This window comes from Oncorhynchus tshawytscha, linkage group LG16 (assembly GCF_018296145.1).
Source record: "Oncorhynchus tshawytscha isolate Ot180627B linkage group LG16, Otsh_v2.0, whole genome shotgun sequence".
NCBI lineage: Eukaryota > Metazoa > Chordata > Actinopteri > Salmoniformes > Salmonidae > Oncorhynchus > Oncorhynchus tshawytscha.
Window position 1 is genome coordinate 1155001 of NC_056444.1, and position 17335 is coordinate 1172335.

Genomic DNA, 17335 nt, shown 5'->3' on the forward strand with positions numbered 1-17335 from the left:
AACCCTAGACCCACTCCAATTTGCATACCGCCCCAACAGATCCACAGATGACGCAATCTCAATCGCACTCCACAGCTAAGGACTCTGGGACTAAGCACCTCCCTCTGCAACTGGATTCTGGACTTCCTGACGAGCCGCCCCCAGTTGGTAAGAGTAGGCAAGAACGTGTCTGCCACTCTGATCCTTAACACTGGGGCCCCTCAGGGGTGTGTACTTAGTCCCCTCCTGTATTCCCTGTTCACCCACAACTGTGTGGCCAAACACGACTCCAACACCATCATTAAGTTGGCTGACGACACAACACTGACAACGAGGAGACGGCCTATAAGGAGGAGACAGTGTGGTGCCAGGACAACAACCAAAGGAGCTGATCGTGGACTACAGGAAAAGGCGGGCCAAACAGGCCCCCATTAACAACGTCAGGGCTGTAGTGGAGTGGGTCGAGAGGTTCAAGTTCCTTGGTGTCCACATCACCAACAAACTATCATGGTCCAAACATACCAAGACAGTCGTGAAGAGGGCACAACAAACCCTTTTCCCCCTCGGGAGACTGAAAAGATTTGTCATGCGCCCCCAGATCCTCAAAAGGTTCTACAGCTGCACCATCGAGAGCATCCTGACCAGTAGCATCACCGCCTGGTATGGCAACTGCTCGGCATCTGACCATAAGGTGCTACAGAGGGTAGTGCGAACGTCCCAGTACATCACTGGAGCCAAGCTTCCTGCCATCCAGGACCTATATAATAGGCTGTGTCAGAGGAAAACCCATAAAATTGTCAGAGACTCCAGTCTCCCAAGTCATAGACTGTTTTCTCTGCTACAGCACGGCAAGCGGTACCGGAGCGCCAAGTCTAGGACCAAAAGGCTCCTCAACAGCTTCTACCCCCAAGCCATTAGACTACTGAACAATTTATAAAAATCGCCAATGGACAATTTACATTGACCGGTACCCCCTGTATATAGCCTCCACACTGACTCAGTACCGACTCTGTGCACCTGTATATAACCTTTATATAACCTCCACACTGACTCGGTACCGGTAACCCCCTGTATATAACCTCCACACTGACTCCCCTGTATATAACCTCCACACTGACTCAGTACCCCCCCTGTATATAACCTCCACACTGACTCAGTACCAGTACCCCCTGTATATAACCTCCACACTGACTCAGTACCAGTACCCCCCACTGTACATAACCTCCACACTGACTCTGTACCAGTACCCCCTGTATATAACCTCCACACTGACTCAGTACTGGTACCCCCTGTACATAACCTCCACACTGACTCAGTACCAGTACCCCTGTATATAACCTCCACACTGACTCAGTACTGATACCCCTGTACATAACCTCCACACTGACTCTGTACCAGTACCCCTGTATATAACCTCCACACTGACTCAGACTCAGTACCAGTACCCCTGTATATAACACCTACACTGACTCAGTACTGATACGTAACATTGCAAAAATCAGAAACTTTCTGTCCAAAAATGATGCAGAAAAATTAATCCATGCTTTTGTCACTTCTAGGTTAGACTACTGCAATGCTCTACTTTCCGGCTACCCGGATAAAGCACTAAATAAACTTCAGTTGGTGCTAAATACGGCTGCTAGAATCCTGACTAGAACCAACATTTTTTATCATATTACTCCAGTGCTAGCCTCTCTACACTGGCTTCCTGTCAAAGCAAGGGCTGATTTCAAGGTTTTACTGCTAACCTACAAAGCATTATATGGGCTTGCTCCTACCTATCTCTCTGATTTGGTCCTGCCATACATACCTACACGTACGCTACGGTCACAAGACGCAGGCCTCCTAATTGTCCCTAGAATTTCTAAGCAAACAGCTGGAGGCAGGGCTTTCTCCTATAGAGCTCCATTTTTATGGAACGGTCTGCCTACCCATGTCAGAGACGCAAACTCGGTCTCAACCTTTAAGTCTTTACTGAAGACTCATCTCTTCAGTAGGTCATATGATTGAGTGTAGTCTGGCCCAGGATTGGGAAGGTGAACGGAAGGCTCTGGAGCAACGAACCGCCCTTGCTGTCTCTGCCTGGCCGGTTCCCCTCTTTCCACTGGGATTCTCTGCCTCTAACCCTATTACAGGGGCTGAGTCACTGGCTTGCTGGGGCTCTCTCATGCCGTCCCTGGAGGGGGTGCGTCACCTGAGTGGGTTGATTCACTGTTGTGGTCATCCTGTCTGGGTTGGCGCCCCCCTTGGGTTGTGCCGTGGCGGAGATCTTTGTGGGCTATACTCAGCCTTGTCTCAGGATGGTAAGTTGGTGGTTGAATATATCCCTCTAGTGGTGTGGGGGCTGTGCTTTGGCAAAGTGGGTGGGGTTATATCCTTCCTGTTTGGCCCTGTCCGGGGTGTCTACGGATGGGGCCACAGTGTCTCCTGACCCCTCCTGTCTCAGCCTCCAGTATTTATGCTGCAGTAGTTTATGTGTCGGGGGCTGGGGTCAGTTTGTTATATCTGGAGTACTTCTCCTGTCCTATTCGGTGTCCTGTGTGAATCTAAGTGTGCGTTCTCTAATTCTCTCCTTCTCTCTTTCTTTCTCTCTCTCGGAGGACCTGAGCCCTAGGACCATGCCCCAGGACTACCTGACATGATGACTCCTTGCTGTCCCCAGTCCACCTGGCCATGCTGCTGTTCCAGTTTCAACTGACCTGAGCCCTAGGACCATGCCCCAGGACTACCTGACATGATGACTCCTTGCTGTCCCCAGTCCACCTGGCCATGCTGCTGCTCCAGCTTCAAATTCCACCTGACTGTGCTGCTGCTCCAGTTTCAACTGTTCTGCCTTATTATTATTCGACCATGCTGGTCATTTATGAACATTTGAACATCTTGGCCATGTTCTGTTATAATCTCCACCCGGAACAGCCAGAAGAGGACTGGCCACGCCACATAGCCTGGTTCCTCTCTAGGTTTCTTCCTAGGTTTTGGCCTTTCTAGGGAGTTTTTCCTAGCCACCGTGCTTCTACACCTGCATTGCTTGCTGTTTGGGGTTTTAGGCTGGGTTTCTGTACAGCACTTTGAGATATCAGCTGATGTACGAAGGGCTATATAAATAAATTTGATTTGATTTGATTTGATACCCCCTGTACATAACCTCCACACTGACTCTGTACCAGTACCCCTGTACATAACCTCCACACTGACTCAGTACTGGTACCCCCTGTACATAACCTCCACACTGAATCAGTACCAGTACCCCTGTATATAACCTCCACACTGACTCAGTACTGATACCCCTGTACATAACCTCCACACTGACTCAGTACTGATACCCCCTGTACATAACCTCCACACTGACTAAGTACTAATACCCCTGACTCAGTACAGTAACCTCCACACTGACTCAGTACCAGTACCCCTGTATATAACCTTTCACTGACTCAGTCTACTGGGTTACCCCTTGTATAGAACCATCGTTATTCTCATTGTGTTACTTTTTATTATAGTCTACACTGGTTATATTTTCAGTAAAGCTTTTCACTGTTAACTGGGTTAAGGGCTTGTCAGTAAAGCATTTCACTGTGAGGTCTACACTGTTGGTTAAGGGCTTGTCAGTAAAGCATTTCACTGTGAGGTCTACACTGTTGGGCTTGTCAGTAAAGCTCTATGCTTCAGTTCCCCTCTTTCTTGTTATTCCTATCTCTCACTCTGTGCATGTCCATGCAGATTCCCTCCCTGAAGATATTCATTATAGACTCCCTGTCTTCATTAACACAATCATATTTGCGTTTTTAGTTCTGTGATACATTCCACTGAGGTTAAATGTGAACGTGTTCCAACGGGCCCTGGTCCTGGTACCCTGGTCCCTATAGTGAAGGGCCCTGGTCCTGGTACCCTGGTCCCTATAGTGACGGGCCCTGGTCCTGGTACCCTGGTCCCTATAGTGAAGGGCCCTGGTCCTGGTACCCTGGTCCCTATAGTGACGGGCCCTGGTCCTGGTACCCTGGTCCCTATAGTGAAGGGCCCTGGTCCTGGTACCCTGGTCCCTATCTTGAAGGGCCCTGGTCTCTGTCCCACTGCTCCCTGTCTGTTCCAACGGGCCCTGGTCCTGGTACCCTGGTCCCTATAGTGAAGGGCCCTGGTCCTGGTGCCCTGGTCCCTATAGTGACGGGCCCTGGTCAATGGTAAATGCTCCCTATAAGAATGGTTTTGTCCTGGTCCTGGTAATCCCTGGTCCCTATAGTGACGGGCCCTGGTCAGGTACCCTGAATCCCTATAGTGAAGGGCCCTGGTCCTGGTACCCTGTCCCTATAGTGACACCCTGGTCCTGGTACCCTGGTCCCTATAAATGGGCCCTGGTCCTGGTAGGTCCCTAGTGATGGGCCCTGGTCATGGTACCCTGGGATAGGGTCGGGCCCTGGGGTACCCTGGTCCCTATAGTGAAGGGCCCTGGTCCTGGTACCCTGGTCCCTATAGTGACGGGCCCTGGTCATGGTACCCTGCTCCCTATAGGGATGGGCCCTGGTCCTGGTACCCTGCTCCCTATAGTGAAGGGCCCTGGTCCTGGTACCCTGCTCCCTATAGTGACGGGCCCTGGTCATGGTACCCTGCTCCCTATAGTGACGGGCCCTGGTCCTGGTACCCTGCTCCCTATAGTGACGGGCCCTGGTCATGGTACCCTGCTCCCTATAGTGACGGGCCCTGGTCATGGTACCCTGCTCCCTATAGTGACGGGCCCTGGTCATGGTACCCTGCTCCCTATAGTGACGGGCCCTGGTCCTGGTACCCTGCTCCCTATAGCGACGGGCCCTGGTCCTGGTACCCTGCTCCCTATAGTGACGGGCCCTGGTCCTGGTACCCTGCTCCCTATAGTGAAGGGCCCTGGTCCTGGTACCCTGCTCCCTATAGTGACGGGCCCTGGTCATGGTACCCTGCTCCCTATAGTGACGGTACTGTGAACGTTTTCATGCATGCAGTCTGTGACGCAGTTACTGTGAAAGTTTTCATGCATATAGTCTGTGAAGCAGTTACTGTGAAAGTTTTCATGCATACAGTCTGTAAAGCAGTTACTGTGAAAGTTTTCATGCATACAGTCTGTAAAGCAGTTACTGGGAACGTTTTCAGGGCCCGTTTCCCGGACACAGATTAAGTGCTGGACTAGAGTGTATGCTCAATACACTTCATTGAAAGGGACTAGGACTGATCTGTGTCCAGGAAACCAGCCCACTGTGTTCATCATTGTCTCCAGTCTCTTACTCAAAAATATGCCAAAAACGTGTCAATCAATCAATGATGTTTTCTAAAGCAGCCAAAACCTCAAAGAGCAGAGAACTAGTCACCTGATGTACGTACCTGGTTGATGAAGATAGTGTTTTCCCTGTATCTCAACTCTTACTGCTTCTTCACTGGGCCTCCGTCTCAACTCCTACTGCTTCGTCACTGGGCCTCCGTCTCAACTCCTACTGCTTCTTCACTGGGCCTCAGTCTCAACTCTTACTGCTTCTTCACTGGGCCTCCGTCTCAACTCCTACTGCTTCTTCACTGGGCCTCAGTCTCAACTCCTACTGAGTCTGCCACAACAGCAGCACACAGGATAGCTCTCTAACTGCTGTGGGCTTCATTATATAAACAGAGAGCACACACCCTCTACACACACAAACATACACACACACACACACACACACAGAGAAAGAGAGAGAGAGAGAGAGAGACTCCTTGGCGGTGCCGTGTGGGGAGTGTGGTTTGGATTATTCCTGCCCTCGGGTCCACTGTGTTCTGAATGTGGGATATTCTGTTCCAACTGTGTTCATCTCTCTCTCTCTTTCACACTCAGTTCTGTCCTGAGTGTGTTTTAGCCCATACATGTTTTCTGAGCAGAGGCACCACGAAATTAACCCATAGAATGACATATATCCCACATTCCTGCCAACCCCTCTTTTACGCTACTGCTACTGTCTGTTCATCATATATGTATAGTCACTTTAACCAGATCTACATACTACCTCAATCAGCCTGACTAACCGGTGTCTGTATGTAGCCTCGCTACTGTTATAGCCTCGCTACTGTTATAGCCTCGCTACTGTATATAGCCTCACTACTGTATATAGCCTCTCTACTGTATATAGCCTCACTACTGTATATAGCCTGTCTTTTTACTGTTGTTTATTTCTTTACTTACCTATTGTTCACCTAATACCTTTTTTTGCACTGTTGGTTAGAGGCTGTAAGTAAGCATTTCACTGTAAAGTCTACACCTGTTGTATTCGGCGCACGTGACAAATTAACTTCGATTTGATTTGATTTAAACACTCATTTCATTGGATATCTGTGCCTCTCACTGATCTACACTGACATCAGTGTTTCTCGGATGAAATTTGTCCCATTTGGGATGCTGGTTGTTGACACCGGACTGTATTCTTATTAACCTTTATTTAGTAGAGTCCAAACTGTGAAAAGGTGGTTGTTCAACACGAAAACTAAATTGCACACACATCGTACTATACTAACGTGCATCATATATGAATTTCTGGGTTTTATAGTCAGCACAGTGTTTTTCCAATTGTTGGAAATACCTGTCCAGAAATGCATATTAAAACACTAATTTATGCAAACGTTACTGAATGGAATACCATATATTTACTGAAATACCTTACTGAATGGAATAACATATATTTACTGAAATACCTTACTGAATGGAATAACATATATTTACTGAAATACCTTACTGAATGGAATAACATATATTTACTGAAATACCTTACTGAATGGAATAACATATACAGTATAATTTTGCACGCCCAATTTTTCAGTTTTTGATTTGTTAAAAAAGTTTGAAATATCCAATAAATGTCGTTCCACTTCATGATTGTGTCCCACTTGTTGTTGATTCTTCACAAAAAAATACAGTTTTATATCTTTATGTTTGAAGCCTGACATGTGGCAAAAGGTCGCAAAGTTCAAGGGGGCCGAATACTTTCGCAAGGCACTGTATTTACTGGAAGGAAGGAAGTACACTCCTGTTGTTTTCATACACCCTATCCAGAGGGGAAAAGCCTCACCAACAAATACTGCCTTTTAAGTAGTATAGATGTAGGCCTGTTGTTACTGTGAGTGACCTGTCAGTAGTATAGATGTAGGCCTGTTGTTACTGTGAGTGACCTGTCAGTAGTATAGATGTAGGCCTGTTGTTACTGTGAGTGACCTGTCAATAGTATAGATGTAGGCCTGTTGTTACTGTGACCTGTGATAGATGTAATAACATGTATGTTACTGAGTGACCTGTCAATAGTATAGATGTATGGACTGTAGTGACCTGTCAATAGTATAGATGTAGGCCTGTTGTTACTGTGAGTGACCTGTCAGTAGTATAGATGTAGGCCTGTTGTTACTGTGAGTGACCTGTCAGTAGTATAGATGTAGGCCTGTTGTTACTGTGAGTGACCTGTCAATAGTATAGATGTAGGCCTGTTGTTACTGTGAGTGACCTGTCAATAGTATAGATGTAGAACTGTTGTTACTGTGAGTGACCTGTCAATAGTATAGATGTAGGCCTGTTGTTACTGTGAGTGACCTGTCAGTAGTATAGATGTAGGCCTGTTGTTACTGTGAGTGACCTGTCAGTAGTATGGATGTAGGCCTGTTGTTACTGAAGCCTGAGTGAGTGACCTGTCAATGAGTATAGATGTAGGCCTGTTGTTACTGTTGACCTGTCAGAGTATAGACCTGTTACTACTGAGTGACCTGTCAATAGTATAGATGTAGAAATGTTGTTACTGTGAGAACTGTTGTAGAACTGTTGTTACTGTGAGTGACCTGTCAATAGTATAGATGTAGAACTGTTGTTTCTGTGAGTGACCTGTCAATAGTATAGATGTAGGCCTGTTGTTACTGTGAGGGACCTGTCAATAGTATAGATGTAGAACTGTTGTTACTGTGAGTGACCTGTCAATAGTATAGATGTAGGCCTGTTGTTACTGTGAGTGACCTGTCAATAGTATAGATGTAGGCCTGTTGTTACTGTGAGTGACCTGTGACCTGTCTGTGAGTACCTGTATAGTATAGATGTAGGCCTGTTGTTACTGTGAGTGACCTGTCAATAGTATAGATGTAGAACTGTTGTTACTGTGAGTGACCTGTCAGTAGTATAGATGTAGGCCTGTTGTTACTGTGAGTGACCTGTCAATAGTATAGATGTAGAACTGTTGTTACTGTGAGTGACCTGTCAGTAGTATAGATGTAGGCCCGTTGTTAGGAGTGACCTGTCAATAGTATAGATTACTGTTGTTACTGTGAGTGACCTGTCAATAGTATAGATGTAGAACTGTTGTTACTGTGAGTGACTGTTGTTAATAGTGACCTGTCAATAGTATAGATGTAGAACCTGTTGTTACTGTGAGGACCTGTCAATAGTATAGATGTAGAACCTGTTGTTACTGTGAGTGACCTGTCAATAGTATAGATGTAGAACTGTTGTTACTGTGAGGGACCTGTCAATAGTATAGATGTAGAACTGTTGTTACTGTGAGTGACCTGTCAATAGTATAGATGTAGAACTGTTGTTACTGTGAGTGACCTGTCAATAGTATAGATGTAGAACTGTTGTTACTGTGAGTGACCTGTCAATAGTATAGATGTAGAACTGTTGTTACTGTGAGTGACCTGTCAATAGTATAGATGTAGAACTGTTGTTACTGTGAGGGACCTGTCAATAGTATAGATGTAGAACTGTTGTTACTGTGAGTGACCTGTCAATAGTATAGATGTAGAACTGTTGTTACTGGCCTGTTGTTACTGTGTTGTTACTGTGAGTGACCTGTCAATAGTATAGATGTAATAGGCCTGTTGTTACTGTGAGTGACCTGTCAATAGTATAGATGTAGGCCTGTTAGTATAGATGTTTGTTACTGTGAGTGACCTGTCAGTGACCTAGTATAGATGTAGGCCTGTTGTTACTGTGAGTGACCTGTCAATAGTATAGATGTAGGCCTGTTGTTACTGTGAGTGACCTGTCAATAGTATAGATGTAGAACTGTTGTTACTGTTGTTACTGTGAGTGACCTGTCAGTAGTATAGATGTAGGCCTGTTGTTACTGTGAGGACCTGTCAATAGTATAGATGTAGGCCTGTTGTTACTGTGAGTGACCTGTCAATAGTATAGATGTAGGCCTGTTGTTACTGTGAGGACCTGTCAATAGTATAGATGTAGGCTGTGTCTGTGAGTGACCTGTCAATAGTATAGATGTAGAACTGTTGTTACTGTGAGTGACCTGTCAATAGTATAGATGTAGAACTGTTGTTACTGTGAGTGACCTGTCAATAGTATAGATGTAGAACTGTTGTTACTGTGAGTGACCTGTCAATAGTATAGATGTAGAACTGTTGTTACTGTGAGTGACCTGTCAATAGTATAGATGTAGGCCTGTTGTTACTGTGAGTGACCTGTCAGTAGTATAGATGTAGAACTGTTGTTACTGTGAGTGACCTGTCAATAGTATAGATGTAGGCCTGTTGTTACTGTGAGTGACCTGTCAATAGTATAGATGTAGGCCTGTTGTTACTGTGAGTGACCTGTCAATAGTATAGATGTAGGCCTGTTGTTACTGTGAGGGACCTGTCAATAGTATAGATGTAGAACTGTTGTTACTGTGAGTGACCTGTCAGTAGTATAGATGTAGGCCTGTTGTTACTGTGAGTGACCTGTCAGTAGTATAGATGTAGGCCTGTTGTTACTGTGAGTGACCTGTCAGTAGTATACAGTGGCAGGAAAAAGCATGTGAACCCTTTGGAAATACCTGTATTTCTGTATAAATTGGTCATAAAATGTTCATCTGATCTTCATCTAAGTCACAACAATAGACAAACACAGTCTGCTTAAACTAATAACACACAAAAACAATTCAAGGTTTTCATGTCTTTATTGGACACACTGTGTAAACATTCCCAGTGCATGGTGGGAAAAGTATGTGAACCCTTGGATTTAATAACAGGTTGACCCTCCTTTGGAAGCAATAACCTCAAACAAACGTTTCCTGTAGTTGCGCATCAGACCTGCACAACGGTCAGGAGGAATTTTGGACCATTCCTCTTTGCAAAACTGTTTCAGTTCAGCAATGTTCAAGGGATGTCTGGTGTGAACTGCTCTCTTGAGGTCATGCCACAGCATCTCATTTGAGGTCAGGACTCTGACTGGGCCACTCCAGAAGGTCAGGACTCTGACTGGGTCACTCCAGAAGGTCAGGACTCTGACTGGGCCACTCCAGAAGGTCAGGACTCTGACTGGGCCACTCCAGAAGGTCAGGACTGGGCCACTGAAGGTCAGGACTCTGGGGCCACTCCAGAAGGTCAGGACTCTGACTGGGCCACTGGACTGGGCCACTCCAGAAGGTCAGGACTCTGACTGGGCCACTCCAGAAGGTCAGGACTCTGAAGGTCAGGACTGGGCCACTCCAGAAGGCGTATTTTCTGTTGAAGCCGTTCTGTGTTCGATTTACTTCTGTCATTTGGGTCGTTGTCCTGTTGCATCACCCAACATTCTCCTGCAAAATGTCTTGATAAACTTGGGAATTCATTTTTCTGCCGACGATAGCAAACTGTCCAGGCCCTGAGGCAGCAACGCAGCATCAAACCATGATGCTACCTCCACTATACTTTACAGTTGGGGTGAGGTTTTGATGTTGGTGTGCTGTGCCTTTTTTCTCCACACATAGTGATGTCTGTTCTTTCCAAACAACTCAACTGTAGTTTCATCAGTCCACAGAATATTTTGCCGCTAGCGCTGTGGAACATCCAGATGCTCTTTTGCGAACTTCAGACGTGCAGCAATGGGTTTTTTTGGACAGCAGTGTCTTCGTCTGTGGTGTCCTCTCATGAACACCATTCTTGTTTAGTGTTTTATGTATCATAGACTCGTCAACAGAGATGTTAGCATGTTCCAGAGATTTCTGTCAGTCTTAAGCTGACACTCTAGGATTCTTCTTAACCTCATTGAGCATTCTGCTCTGTGCTCTTGCAGTCATCTTTGCAGGACGGCCACTCCTAGGGAGAGTAGCAACAGTGCTGAACTTTCTCCATTTATAGACCATTTGTCTGACCGTGGACTAATGAACATCAAGGCTTTTAGAGATACTTTAACCCTTTCCAGCTTTATTGCCGTCAACAATTATTAATCTTAGGTCTTCTGAGATCTCTTTTGTTCGAGTCATGGCATCAGTCAATGCTTCTTGTGAATAGCAAACTCAGATTTTATGAGTGGATTTATAGGGCAGGGCAGCTCTAACCAACATCTCCAATATCGTCTCATTGATTGGACTCCAGGTTAGCTGACTCCTGACTCCAATTATCTTTTGGAGAAGTCAGTAGCCTCGGTGTTCACATACTTTTTCCAAACTACATTATGGATGTTTAAATGATGTAAAAATAGGCAAGAAAAATACAGTCATTTGTGTGTTTATTAGTTTAAGCACACGATGTTTGTCTAATGTTGTGACTTAGATGAAGTTTAAATCAAATTTGATGACCAATTTATTCAGAAATCCAGGTAATTCCAAAGGGTTCACCTGCTTTTCCTTGCCACCTGAGGTGTCAGCCTGTTGTTACTGTGAGTGCAAACCACATAGACTGGGTCCAATCAGAGGATAATATATTTTATTTTTGAATTGTTCAAATCAAATACACCGTACGGTAGTCTGAGGATAAATGTTTTAATGATATTGTGGAAGGTGGGTTACATTCATAATCAGTTCCAGTTAGTCCTTTGGGTCTATGATTTGTACCTGTTTAATCATCAGTAAATTAAAAGCTTTCCCTGAGGTGTATCCTTGGGTGGCATTCTTCAGAAGCCAGCTGTTCATACACATGCCTTGCCTGAAGCAAGTACACACCATAGAGAATGATAGAGACAACAGACACCCTCCAGGGGGCAGTAAATCCCCAACCATGTCTTTATACCTGTTCAGACAACACCCTCCAGGGGGCAGTAAATCACCAACCTTGTCTTTATACCTGTTCAGACAACACCCTCCAGGGGCAGTAAATCACCAACCTTGTCTTTATACCTGTTCAGACAACACCCTCCCAGGGGCAGTAAATCACCAACCTTGTCTTTATACCTGTTCAGACAACACCCTCCCAGGGGGCAGTAAATCACCAACCTTGTCTTTATACCTGTTCAGACAACACCCTCCAGGGGGCAGTAAATCACCATCCTTGTCTTTATACCTGTTCAGACAACACCCTCCAGGGGGCAGTAAATCACCAACCTTGTCTTTATACCTGTTCAGACAACTCCCTCCAGGGGGCAGTAAATCACCAACCTTGTCTTTATACCTGTTCAGACAACTCCCTCCAGGGGGCAGTAAATCACCAACCTTGTCTTTATACCTGTTCAGACAACACCCTCCAGGGGGCAGTAAAATCACCAACCTTGTCTTTATACCTGTTCAGACAACACCCTCCAGGGGGCAGTAAATCACCAACCTTGTCTTTATACCTGTTCAGACAACACCCTCCAGGGGGCAGTAAATCACCAACCTTGTCTTTATACCTGTTCAGACAACACCCTCCAGGGGGCAGTAAATCACCAACCTTGTCTTTATACCTGTTCAGACAACACCCTCCAGGGGGCAGTAAATCACCAACCTTGTCTTTAAACCTGTTCAGACAAAACCCTACAGGGGGCAGTAAATCACCAACCTTGTCTTTATACCCATTCAGACTACTCCCTCCAGGGGGCAGTAAATCACCAACCTTGTCTTTATACCTGTTCAGACAACACCCTCCAGGGGGCAGTAAATCACCAACCTTGTCTTTATACCTGTTCAGACAACACCCTCCAGGGGGCAGTAAATCACCAACCTTGTCTTTATACCTGTTCAGACAACACCCTCCAGGGGGCAGTAAATCACCAACCTTGTCTTTAAACCTGTTCAGACAACACCCTCCAGGGGGCAGTAAATCACCAACCTTGTCTTTAAACCTGTTCAGACAACACCCTCCAGGTGCCAGTAAATCACCAACCATGTCTTTAAACCTGTTCAGACAACACCCTCCAGGGGGCAGTAAATCACCAACCTTGTCTTTAAACCTGTTCAGACAACACCCTCCAGGGGGCAGTAAATCACCAACCTTGTCTTTATACCCATTCAGACAACACCCTCCAGGTGGAAGTATGCACACTTTTAGTTTGCATACTAACTACAGTGATTATGACAGTCCACCACAACCTAATAATAATAATAATAATAATGTATTAAAACTTCTATAGAGCTTTTAATTACATATATATCTCTCAACATACCTTGTCATGATACAGAAGGGGTGGGCAGCATTAAATCTCATCAACTGGTGTTTTCCATTTATTAGAAAATCGGAAAATGTTCATTGCAGGAAAAGTGTCCCACACAAAGAAATAGATAGAGGACTCATATTTATGTTTGGTTTATTTGATCGAATATAAGTTTCGTAAGGCTTAGGTTGTTATGAGTGTATTGATATAAGCAGGACATGTGACATCCAGATAACTTTGAGAAAAATACACATTATATCGAAGTTGTGCCTGTTATTCACACACGAATCTGCCCTCTCATTGTCTAGAATGGTCCTACCTGATCTTGCCTCCCACTGCCTTTAACACATTTATTTTCATTGTTAGATCGGCCACTTTAAATTCTGGTCAATATAATGGATAGTCTGTGCTTACAACCCATAGGAATCCTCACCCAGTTGACTACTTTAAAATGGCAGAAGAATGGTGGAAGCCTTCAATGGTGCTGCCCATACTATAACAGCCTTTTGGCCGCTAAAGGGCTCTGTCAATCGCTATGGTAATACCTCACAACAGACGCTCCTCATTGGTTGTTTTAAAGTTATTCAACGTTTCCGTTTCCTGTACGGTTGCTAAGTAACACTTCCTGTGCGTTGAATGTGTAGAAAAGTAAATAACGCCTAAACATGGTGCACTAATTGGGATTATTGGTAAATCGCAAATCGTTTTTCGCGTGAAAATAGTCTTACCTTTGAGAACTGTAGATTTAGCGGCAAAATCATGACACTGACAACGATTAAAGACGGCGAATACACCGCCACTGTCTACAAAATGGTGAGAAGTTGGTCGCTTGCATAGCTAACGTTACATACCATGGATACTAACGCTAGCCATGATAGCTAGCTAGCTGATAATGAAACTGGTTATTTTAACTTGTGGTATTTTATCAAGTTGTCATGTTGATTATATAGCGAATTCAAGCTAGCTAACTTTGATTAAGCTAGCCTGACAGACCCTTCAATTTCAAGGCTCAGGCTATAGCCTAACGCTAGCTAACGAACTAAGTGTGACAACATAGCTAGCTAGATAGCTCATGTATTATTTTATAACTAGCTGCTAACTCTGTTATCCTATAGATCAAAGATGGGCGGTATGGAGAGGCTATCCACATCCTCAGCAATGAACTGCAGAAACAGATGAAGGTAGTGAGTGAGTGTGTGTGTGTGTGTGTGTGTGTGTGTGTGTGTGTGTGTGTGCTCCCAGATCTGTTGTCTCCTTCTATAGCCTGGTCCCAGGTCTGTTGTCTCCAATAGCCTGGTCCCAGGTCTGTTGTCTCCTATAGCCTGGCCCCAGATCTGCTGTCTCCTTCTATAGCCTGGTCTCAGGTCTGTTGTCTCCTTTTATAGCCTGGTCCCAGATCTGTTTTCTCCTTCTATAGCCTGGTCCCAGGTCTGTTGCCTCCAATAGCCTTGTCCCAGGTCTGTTGTCTCCTATAGCCTGGCCCCAGATCTGTTTTCTCCTTCTATAGCCTGGTCCCAGGTCTGTTGTCTCCAATAGCCTGGTCCCAGGTCTGTTGTCTCCTATAGCCTGGCCCCAGATCTGTTGTCTCCTTCTATAGCCTGGTCCCAGGTCTGTTGTCTCCTTCTATAGCCTGCTCCCAGATCAGTTTGTGCTATTGCCAACTCCATTGCTGTCACCGGCAAGCCAATGTCTAGCTTGCTAATGAGTGACTTGTCATGATAGCTTGCCATGATAGCACAAACAGACTGTCCCTCAGACTATTTCATTGGACAATACATCTAGGGCTCGATTCAATCCGTATCGGCAAAGTTCATCGCTATAGCGTTCTTTAAATTTTAAAGGTCATTTTCGATTACCTTTAGCCAATATATGCAGTGTTTACCGTGACTGCAGTCTCATGGAATGCGGGAACATTACCTTTAAATGTCAATCGCCATATAGTGCTGAACTTGGGCGATATGGATTGAATGGAGCCCGTAATCTTCTTATTCTCCTCCTCCTCTACCTTCTCCTCCTCCTCCCAGTCACGGGCAGCCCTGTCTCTGCTAGGCTACTGCTACTACCACATGCAGGACTTCACCAACGCAGCAGAGTGCTATGAGCAGCTGACTCAGCTACACCCCGAGGTGGAGGAGTACAGGCTGTATTACGCCCAGTCTCTGTACGGGGCCTGTGCCTACCCCGAGGCCATGAAGGCTACCTTTCTATTGGACAACCCTACCAGCCACACCAAGGTACACTTCCTACATGTTCTAGTCATTGTTCTGACTAGAACCATGACTAGAACCATATAATACCAAGGTAGAGGTAGAATCAGTGCTTCATTTGAGCCGGATCCTGCCACAACAGGACACAGAACCTCTCAGTTTTGGACTGTTTTGTTCTGGAACCTATTTACCAGGATCCGGAACCTCTCCTGCCCCACCAGGTAGAGTTATAATGTTTACTACCAGGTAGAGTTATAATGTTTACTACCAGGTAGAGTTATAATGTTTACTACCAGGTAGAGTTATAATGTTTACTACCAGGTAGAGTTATAATGTTTACTACCAGGTAGAGTTATAATGTTTACTACCAGGTAGAGTTATAATGTTTACTACCAGGTAGAGTTATAATGTTTACTACCAGGTAGAGTTATAATGTTTACTACCAGGTAGAGTTATAATGTTTACTACCAGGTAGAGTTATAATGTTTACTACCAGGTAGAGTTATAATGTTTACTACCAGGTAGAGTTATAATGTTTACTACCAGGTAGAGTTATAATGTTTACTACCAGGTAGAGTTATAATGTTTACTACCAGGTAGAGTTATAATGTTTACTACCAGGTAGAGTTATAATGTTTACTACCAGGGTAGAGTTATAATGTTTACTACCAGGTAGAGTTATAATGTTTACTACCAGGTAGAGTTATAATGTTTACTACCAGGTTATAATGTTTACTACCAGGTAGTTATAATGTTTACTACCAGGTAGAGTAATATTATAATGTTTACTACCAGGTAGAGTTATAATGTTTACTACCAGGTAGAGTTATAATGTTTACTACCAGGTAGAGTTATAATGTTTACTACCAGGTAGAGTTATAATGTTTACTACCAGGTAGAGTTATAATGTTTACTACCAGGTAGAGTTATAATGTTTACTACCAGGTAGAGTTATAATGTTTACTACCAGGTAGAGTTATAATGTTTACTACCAGGTAGAGTTATAATGTTTACTACCAGGTAGAGTTATAATGTTTACTACCAGGTAGAGTTATAATGTTTACTACCAGGTAGAGTTATAATGTTTACTACCAGGTAGAGTTTAATGTTTACTACCAGGTAGAGTTATAATGTTTACTACCAGGTAGAGTTATAATGTTTACTACCAGGTAGAGTTATAATGTTTACTACCAGGTATAATGTTTACTACCAGGTAGAGTTATAATGTTTACTACCAGGTAGAGTTATAATGTTTACTACCAGGTAGAGTTATAATGTTTACTACCAGGTAGAGTTATAATGTTTACTACCAGGTAGAGTTATAATGTTTACTACCAGGTAGAGTTATAATGTTTACTACCAGGTAGAGTTATAATGTTTACTACCAGGTATAATGTTTACTACCAGGTATAATGTTTACTACCAGGTAGAGTTATAATGTTTACTACCAGGTAGAGTTATAATGTTTACTACCAGGTAGAGTTATAATGTTTACTACCAGGTAGAGTTATAATGTTTACTACCAGGTAGAGTTATAATGTTTACTACCAGGTAGAGTTATAATGTTTACTACCAGGTAGAGTTATAATGTTTACTACCAGGTAGAGTTATAATGTTTACTACCAGGTAGAGTTATAATGTTTACTACCAGGTAGAGTTATAATGTTTACTACCAGGTAGAGTTATAATGTTTACTACCAGGTAGAGTTATAATGTTTACTACCAGGTAGAGTTATAATGTTTACTACCAGGTAGAGTTATAATGTTTACTACCAGGTAGAGTTATAATGTTTACTACCAGGTAGAGTTATAATGTTTACTACCAGGTAGAGTTATAATGTTTACTACCAGGTAGAGTTATAATGTTTACTACCAG

At 44.2% G+C, this 17335-nt stretch overlaps 2 protein-coding genes across 5 annotated transcripts in view; one reads left to right on the plus strand and one right to left on the minus strand.

Moving 5' to 3' along the window:
* The window catches only part of si:ch211-76l23.4, an 11617-nt gene extending 6140 nt beyond the window's left edge, over positions 1-5477 (minus strand). Inside the window, exon 1 of the mRNA XM_042298670.1 lies at positions 5323-5477. The gene's annotated coding sequence lies outside the window, so the exon portion shown is untranslated. The remainder of the gene's footprint in view (positions 1-5322) is intronic.
* Positions 5478-13839: 8362 nt separating this feature from the next.
* Positions 13840-17335, plus strand: part of flr (fleer) — a 45926-nt gene continuing 42430 nt past the window's right edge. For 2 of the 4 annotated variants that reach the window (XM_042298671.1, XM_042298672.1), the window contains exons 1-3: positions 13842-14065; positions 14368-14433; positions 15277-15486. In XM_042298671.1, the coding sequence (XP_042154605.1) occupies positions 14012-14065; positions 14368-14433; positions 15277-15486 (330 nt within the window). In that variant the 5' untranslated portion in view covers positions 13842-14011. Of the gene's footprint in view, positions 14066-14367; positions 14434-15276; positions 15487-17335 lie in introns of all 4 variants that reach the window. The other 2 variants (XR_006079009.1, XM_042298673.1) reach the window with 2 other exon arrangements.